Raw genomic sequence first — 8,737 nt, 5'->3', positions numbered from 1 at the left:
TCAGGATATTTTCAGTTTTTCTTCCTGTTGTCAATGCATATAGACTGATTGCCTGTGCTCATAAATCTTCTTCTTGGGTCAGCCTGCTCTTTGTGATAACATCACCCCTTTCCCGGGGAAATTCAGCAAAATAGACCATTTGTGAGAGTTGGTTGATCCTGAGATTATGACAAAAATAATTTGAGACATGCAGACTTTGGGGACTAGGGATGAGCTAAGGGAGGAAGGTTTTGTCTGAGAAGCCTGGTTAAAGCCGGGCAGCCCAACCATGTGCTTGGGAAAGATATTTTTGCAGTGATACCTTAAAGGGATATTTCACATTTGCACCACAAAAAGGCTTTGTTGTGTTGTGCAGCCACATTTCTTAAATGATATAAAAGGACAGTCCAAAGTCTATAATCTAAAAGGTATAATACTGGTTTTATTGACGTAACCTTAAATGAATAGTTCAACATTTTGGGAAATGGGCTCAACCATCCAGTTAGGATAGCTTAGCACAAACATGGAAACAGGGGGAGCTCAGCTAGCTTATCCAGGTGAACAAAGCAAAGAAGAAAAATCTCAGTAGCTCAGCTGGTATGAAAGAAATCAACAGAAATAAACACCTGAACTAATATGTATCAGCTAAAAGTAACTGATGATAGTAACAAGAATGGATAGCTGAGCTAGCTAAAAATGAATGTTAAAAGCTGGAATAGATACAGCAGCTAAAAGTAATGGATAATGGTTGGAATAGGTCAGTAAAGGATAAAGTGTTGGAACTATAAGAATAGAAGCAGTGGATAGATGGTTAAAATACAGTAGCTATCTAAATAAATAGATACACAGTTGAAATAGACCTACTGTAGTTAGCTAAAGGCAATCAATGAATGGTTGACACAGCCTATAGCTAGTCATAAGTGATGAAAGAATTAAAATAGACAAGCAAAACTTTTCACCCTGCAGTTTCTGTTACATATGCAGACAAAGGAATCATGCACCTCAAGGTGTCAAAGTACATAGGCTACTGTACAAACCACCTGTTTACCCACCCCTAGTTCAGCTGCCCATATGCCTTATGGCGATGTTACTGTGTGTTTGTTTATGTTCAACAGGATCATCCTTATGCCTACTGTCCACTGAGTTCACATGTCATTTGAGCCATTTATATGCCTTTTCCTACTATATTATTCATCACTGAAGTGAGCGTCTATAGCAGATCTAGGCTGAGTCACTTGGTGTGTGTGTGTGTGTGTGGAGCCACAACATGACTCACTCAGTGCTTTTAGACAGATGAGGACAGTGGTCTCACAGATGTTTTATACAAGAAAAATAGCCACTTAGATTAAATTACGTGATGAAAAACATTCCTCTCTCTTTCCTCATTCCCTCTCTCTGCTGTTCTCTTTCACCTTTCCCTTCTTCTGGTCTTCTCTCTCCTTCTCTCCTTTTTCTTTATAGTGACACACACACACACACACACGTCCTAACTCAATGAGCTACAAATGGAGCTATCTTCACACCCTGAGGCAGACATATGTCAAAGAAACAGGAGAAACACACACTTGGATACATACAGTACATTTCAGCTTGAGGAATACCTCATCGGTTTCCCTCTCAGTGATTGGTGAAATGCTTAGCATAACCTTTTTCTGATGCAATCCAACACGCTCCTCCTTCTGCTGACTGGACATTATAAACCTGATATCTGTGTGCATTTGTCTTCCTTCATCCTTTACACAGTCAGTGCAGAAGAGGGTTTTGACACACTCTGTGTGGTTGTTAAGTGTCCATCAGTGGTTCAGTTGTGGTGTTTCACATATCAATTAAGACCCACTGAGCAGATCAGACTAAGAGAGGGGTCAAAAGATAAAAAAAAAATAAAAACCATGTCCTCAGATGAACAAGGTAAGGCCTTAAATCAGTGTGATGGAATTTACTTTGGTTGAATCCAGCTCAAATTGCAGCTCAAATCATTTTATTTATCTGCAGTCTTAAAGAAACGGTGAGACATTTTGGAAAATATGCTAAGCTGCTTTCTGGTGAATATTGATATCACAAACAAAAAACAAAGAAACATTTAATTGGTTTTTGGAGGGTTTCGTGTCAGGGTACTTCTTGGTCAGGCACAGTAACTTTATGGAGTCTCCACTGGTTGCCTGGCAACTGCTCAAAGCCAAAACATTTGTCTGGTAAATAACACCCTGTAAAACAACAAATTTCCATCTTCACACTTTGGTTTTTGCGCGGATTAAACAAATGAGATGAAATGTGTTAATAGTAAGCTCTAGACATGCTGATAGGAAGTTTTTTGTTAGCTGTTTCCTTTTGTTTCTGGCTGCTGTAGCTTTGTATATCATGGACAGACATGAAAATGATCTCAGTATCCTCATCTAACTGTTTACCGTGAAGTTCCCAAAATGTTTACCCATCACTTTAAACATTAGCACAGTAGAAATTTTCTCTGTTTGTTGTGTAAATTGTTGTTTAGCAGTGAAGTTTTGGTTTAAAAAAGTCTCAACATAATCATTAATTTTAGTCTTCTTAACTGCACATAAGCAGAAAAACGGCAGCTTCTCTGATTATGTTTGCACCAATTCCTACATGTTCTGAGGCTTTAGGCTTGAGATAAACAAGAGTTCATTTCACAACAGATGGATCTTTGTGTTGTTAAACAAAGGTGTAGAAACTGCCACAATAAGCTGTCATGTATGGCATCACACTGTTGAGCTAACCATATGTTTGATCCAGAGAGATGATGTGGATTGAAAACGTGTCAGGCCACATATCTGGGTAAGATAATATCAGCATGTATAATTACTGATAGCCCAGTGATCACCCTCTGTCTGGTTAAATCCGATTAGCATCGACCAGGCTGTAAACTGCCCTAATCCACTGTTAACAGAGGGATGGATGTAGGAAGGGACAGAGCCAAGACAGAGGGTGAAAAGAAAAGGAATGAGAAAAGAGCAATAAAGGCAAGAATAGAGAGCAGAGGTATGACATGGATAGAAAAAGAGCATAAGGAAGGAAGAGGAGGAACAGTCACAGGAAAAGAGGTGAAAAAAGACAAGCAAAAACATCCCCATCAGAGCAGGTCTGGAGAAAAACAAGAACAAACCATAAAACTAATCTATACTCCTTCAAAATTTGATTTTCATTTTTTCATATCCCTTTAATTTTTTAAATATTTGTTTTGCAAAGTTGTGTTGTCTTTAGTTGTGGTGTATTGTACATTTGGTAAAGCAGAGCGTATAATGTATGTAGTTTTGCTACATGTTTCATGTGAACACAAGGTATCTCCTAAATGAGTTAAGAATAAGAAAAATAACCCTGTTTTCAGAGAGGCAGATTGGGTAAAAGAGAGAGGAGCAACAGAGATTGCCAGTGAAAAGAGGTTGAGGGAGACAGAGTGAATGAAATAAATGCAATTTCCATGATCAGTTTAACTGAGAGACCACCATTAGCATCCCTCTGTCTCTAACATTTCTCTCTGTGTGTGTGTGTGTGTGTGTGAGTGAGTGTATTGTGAACATACAGTGATCCACACAAAAGCTCACATGCAGATACTTGTGATAACAACCCGTGTGTATTTCTCACACTGGGTAAAAAAAAATCAATGCACTTACACATATAATATTACCACACAGTGTGTGTGTGTGTGTTTTCCAGTTATTTTCATTTCAGTACTGGATATATCACAGTATGTGTGAATGCTGTCCATGCCTCTGTATAATCACCAAAGTACAGATTTCCATGTAATTTACTGACAAAGCTAAAGTGGCCCCACTCATAGGCCATAAATGCATTAACAGTCCTATATGCATTAACAGGCAGTGCCTTGTGCAAACAGAACCACAACAGCAATCATGAGTCCATGTACTCATGATGAGCCTGTAGTTGCTCTTTGATTTCATAAACTTTTAAAAGGATGAGCAGTAGTGGGAAGTAACCAAGTATAGAAAATTACTGTACTTAAATACACTCCATTATTACTCCATTATTTAAGAGTTTTGCTTACTAGTTACGCTTCCAAGATATGCCAAGGAATATATGTACACACTGTATGGGCTTTGTCAGAAACCGATGAAAAAGTAATGTCAGAGTCAATTGAAAATCATTTATAAAACATTAAATATATTGACTCTATGCTCCAAGGCTTGCTAAGGCACTGCTTGGCAGGGTGCACACTGAAGTCAACAGAAAAAGCTCTTACTGCTGCTCCTAAGACAAGATTTGCAGCCAAGGGTGGTTAAGATGCATTTACTATCATGGCTCCTGAACTGTGCATCCGGGCCAAAAAAGCTGCAAAAAAGACCAAAAACATAGAAGCCCTTTAAGAGAGAAAAACTGATATTTGAAAACATCTGTGAATACCCTCCAACTGCCCCCACTGCAACAGGTATCAGTGTTGAAAAGTAACTAAGTACATCAATTACAGGTTAAGTACAATTTTGAAGAATCAGTAATGAACTTTTATCTTTATTTTCTGCTACTTCATGCTTTGACTTCACTACATTTTAGAGGCAAATGTACTTTTACTCCACTAGATTTGATAACTTTAGTTACTTTTCAGATTAATTAACCAAATATGCCATAATCAAGACTTTATTGATCTTCAACGAAAAATTCACAAGATACCCAGCAGTAACGCAGCTTATAAGCATGTAGTTAAAATGAGCTCTACCTTTACAAGCTGCAACATTAAATTTGACATACAAAAATGCATCAATATAATCTAATAATAGGATTTAGATTAATGTGAAATGCTATTGAGTCCAAAGTTGCCATTGCTCTAAAGTTGATTACACCTGCTGGAGGCCTAACACCACCTGAATGTAACATGACGTTTCCAGGCCGCCCGGGGGCGCTGTGATTTCTGCAGCAACACGTTGACCTTCCTTAGCGGTACACCAGCAACCGTTTCCGGGTTCATGCTGACACGCAAGAGGTTTGAGATTAATCTATGAAATCATAATTTTTGTTTAGAACTGTGTTCCTCCGTTGAAGGGAGATATTCTACGTGTATTTTTGTAGGACACTGCTCTTGCTCAAGCCGCTCTTGGTTCAGTGCTTCGTGTTAGCTGAACATGTCTGCCGAGGAAGCGGACAAAACAACCACTACTGATGCCAGCGCTGGAGATGAAGAGGAGGAATGGCTGTATGGAGGTAAGAAAAAAAAAAACAGCTAAACCCACAAACACGATTTTTGCCCGACACAGGCGAGATTTCCCGTGTCAGCTGCTCTCCCAATGAACTGCTAATCAACAACATTGTCTGCTACTATGAGAAGATGAGAGCGTTAGCATTGGAGCTAACGTTAAGCTAGCAGCGCCCGAGTGGCTTGCTTTTGTTTTTTTCTGTCAGCGTTATTTGGCTCACAGAATGTGTTAGGGTGATTTTCATTTTTAGATAGAAATGAATATAATTAATAATGTTTCTGTGATTATGACATAGTTAGTACCCAGGCTAAAAAATATAGGAAATATAATTTCTATCGCTTACTGGAAAATGTTAGTGTTAATTAAACATTAAAAGTTAATGGCCTCTTGTGTTAGGTAGAAGGTTGAAATAGGGGAAACTTAAGTTTTGATTTGTTTTTAGATGAGTCTGAGAGTAAAGACGAAGATGAAGAAGCCAAACTGAATGCTGCAGTCAGGTAAATAACATCTAGGCGGACCCCTATCTACACCTTTACACATTGTAAGATATTTAGACATTTCAGAAGGTTTTACAAAAACACGTTCACATCAAAAGAAGGAGACAGACAAATACCAAATATTAAACAATAAAGTCTTTTTGTAAGCATTCACATCTTATGTATAATGAACCTTAGACTAATGTGCATTGTATTTCAGTATATTGTGACAAACATAAGAATCTAACATGCAGATTTTGATTGTCAACATTTTGTACACATTGCTTATATGTTTCTCGAACACTGATCAAATATAAAAGTCAGTGGATCTCTGGAGACCCAGATTTTGATGTGGCTACATCATGTAAATCAGTTCATTGCTGTTTTTGCAGAAAATTCAGTTCTTTCCTGCTTTTTTTATTTATTCTGAGACAAAGGTTTTGTTTGCTATTTGTCTAAACTCATTGGCGATGTGTGCTGCCGGAGCTAATGCTTCATTTTATCCACAGTGCATCTGTTGATGCTTCCACAGAGGATGCTGCTGCAAATGCTACAGGAAATGGCGTGGTCCCCGAGGTAGGCTGCTTACACGCACACAGTGTATGTCGTAGAGTGTGTTATATGGCAGTTTTTTGTCTTTGTAAGTACATGTACTTTGCTGCCAGTTTTGAAATGTCATACCTTTAGTAATTATATTCTGCCCCTCTAAGAAATACAGATTTATGATTATCACACTTGCCTTCCCTGCTTTTGGTCTGTCAGGCTACAGATGAAGCCAAGGGTGAGGATGTGGAGAGTGACAGTGACAGTGATGATGATGACGATGATGTCCGTGTCACAATTGGAGACATAAAAACAGGAGCACCACAATACACGTAAGTTGCAGTTAAAGTGTGGCATTTTGCAGATTTGATCACTTATTGGATAGTTTAATGCAAACAAATTGCACACTTACATTTTCACACTATGGTTCTAACCCAACATTTCCTACCATGAAACATGACTACAACGGCAATATTAACTTGATCTCAGTTTATCATGTATGAAATAATTTTGGTTCTGTGACACACACACACCTGGAGATTGTCTTATCCATTTAAAAGATGGATGTTGAAGTCTTTGTGTGCAGCATGTTAAACTAAAGCCCTTTTCAGACATGGGAAATGTAACATTGCTGGCTTCGTCCATCTGTTAAATCCATGGCTTTCTGTCATTTAGACATGACTGTTCCTTGTGGCATCATTTGGGCATACCCACAACCATGACAGAAAGGGCCATGGTACACTAGCCATATTTGCACTATGTGTGAGACTGTTGGAGTGTTGCATATTCGTTGATGTTGCTGCACGCAGTTCAGAGTTGTGCTGTGTTGAACGTGATCCATAAATGTTATTAGGTCCAACCTAGTAAAACTGCCATCACAACCTTTACGCAAAATTGACCAGGATGCTCATTCAGACATGAAGCCAACACAATCAGATGATGTTAGATTAATGGAAAGGAGTGCATGTCTGAAAGGGACTTAAATATCTTCTGAACACAAACTGGCATTAATCTGTAAATCTCAACATAAAGACGACAGGCTCCAGACCTTATGGGCAAGGTATCACAGGTTTTTTCCCCAGAATGATTTGACTTTCAAAAAGGTTTTTCTGTCCTGCAATATTCTGCATTGTTTTGTTTAAAACATTCAGAACATAAATATTATACACAGAGAGTAGTAAGTAGTTTAAACAGTATTTGTGTGACCTATATGCCGAGCAATGTGTTGTGTTTATTTTTTTGGTAGCTACAAAGCTGAAGGGGGTGGATCTAGATACTCCTGGAAACATTAATGGGGTTCCAGTGATGGAGGTGGATATGGAGTCCTTTGAAGAGAAACCCTGGAGGAAGCCAGGTCTGTGGATGTTTGGCTAATTTTAAAAAAGCTTCACTATTTCTTTGCAGCTATGTGTATTTGTAGGATGTTTGGTGATATTGACAAAGACAAGTCATGTACAGTATTTAACAAGTTGTGTGTGTATGTGCAGGAGCGGATCTGTCAGACTACTTTAACTACGGCTTCAATGAAGATACATGGAAGGCTTACTGTGAAAAACAGAAGAGGCTGCGTATGGGTCTGGAGGTTTCTACAGTCGGCTCAGTGACAAGCAAGATCACCGTAAGACACCACTGCTCACTCTGTCCATGTTTGTTTCTTTACTTGAACTCCCTCTGCATCTACCACCTGTGTTTCCACATTGCTTTGACGAGACTGCCGCCATTATAAATGAGACAAAAAAAACATGTTTGACTAGATCTACTCTAAATTCAAGAACTGTGTCTATGATTAACACATGAAATGTATCAGTAAACTTATTTTGGCTCTTTCTTAGGTTCAACAGGGCAGGACAGGTAACGAGAAGGACATCTCCATTTTGCCAGTTCACACGTCAAAGCCCGAGTTCACATCTCCTGTTAGCCTGTACAAGTCTGTCATCAGTCAGGTCACCAGGTAACACTTGTGTTTCCTTCAGTAGGATATCTAGGAATGAAACACAGTGGGTACGGAAAGTATTCAGACCCCCTTAAATTTTTCACTCTTTGTTATATTGCAGCCATATGCTAAAATCATTTAAGTTCATTTTTTTCCTCATTAATGTACACACAGCACCCCATATTGACAGAAAAACACAGAATTTTTGACATTTTTGCAGATTTATTAAAAAAGAAAAACTGAAATATCACATGGTCATAAGTATTCAGACCCTTTGCTGTGACACTCATATATTTAACTTAGGCTCTGTCCATTTCATCTGATCATCCCTGAGATGGTTCTACACCTTCATTTGAGTCCAACTGTGTTTGATTATACTGATTGGACGTGATTAGGAAAGCCACACACCTGTCTACATAAGACCCTACAGCTCACAGTGCATGTCAGAGCAAATGAGAATCATGAGGTCAAAGGAACTGCCTGAAGAGCTCAGAGACAGAATTGTGGCAAGGCACAGATCTGGCCAAGGTTACAAAAAAAAATTTCTGCTGCACTTAAGGTTCCTAAGAGCACAGTGGCCTCCATAATCCTTAAATGGAAGACGTTTGGGACGACCACAGCCCTTCCTAGAGCTGGCCGTCCGG

At 38.8% G+C, this 8,737-nt stretch overlaps 1 protein-coding gene across 1 annotated transcript in view; it reads left to right on the top strand.

Annotated features, from left to right (window-relative positions):
* The first annotated feature begins 4,880 nt into the window (after positions 1 to 4,880).
* The window catches only part of fip1l1b (FIP1 like 1b (S. cerevisiae)), a 9,113-nt gene continuing 5,256 nt past the window's right edge, over positions 4,881 to 8,737 (top strand). The window contains 8 exon segments of the mRNA XM_020597182.1: positions 4,881 to 5,148; positions 5,584 to 5,638; positions 6,127 to 6,193; positions 6,380 to 6,500; positions 7,164 to 7,229; positions 7,407 to 7,514; positions 7,648 to 7,778; positions 7,993 to 8,111. Coding sequence (XP_020452838.1) covers positions 5,070 to 5,148; positions 5,584 to 5,638; positions 6,127 to 6,193; positions 6,380 to 6,500; positions 7,164 to 7,229; positions 7,407 to 7,514; positions 7,648 to 7,778; positions 7,993 to 8,111 — 746 coding nt within the window. The 5' untranslated portion in view covers positions 4,881 to 5,069.

The sequence above is a fragment of the Monopterus albus genome, unplaced genomic scaffold (genome assembly GCF_001952655.1).
Source record: "Monopterus albus unplaced genomic scaffold, M_albus_1.0 scaffold32.1, whole genome shotgun sequence".
NCBI lineage: Eukaryota > Metazoa > Chordata > Actinopteri > Synbranchiformes > Synbranchidae > Monopterus > Monopterus albus.
Note: the sequence above shows the minus strand (reverse complement) of the source record. Positions and strands in the feature narration are given on the sequence as shown.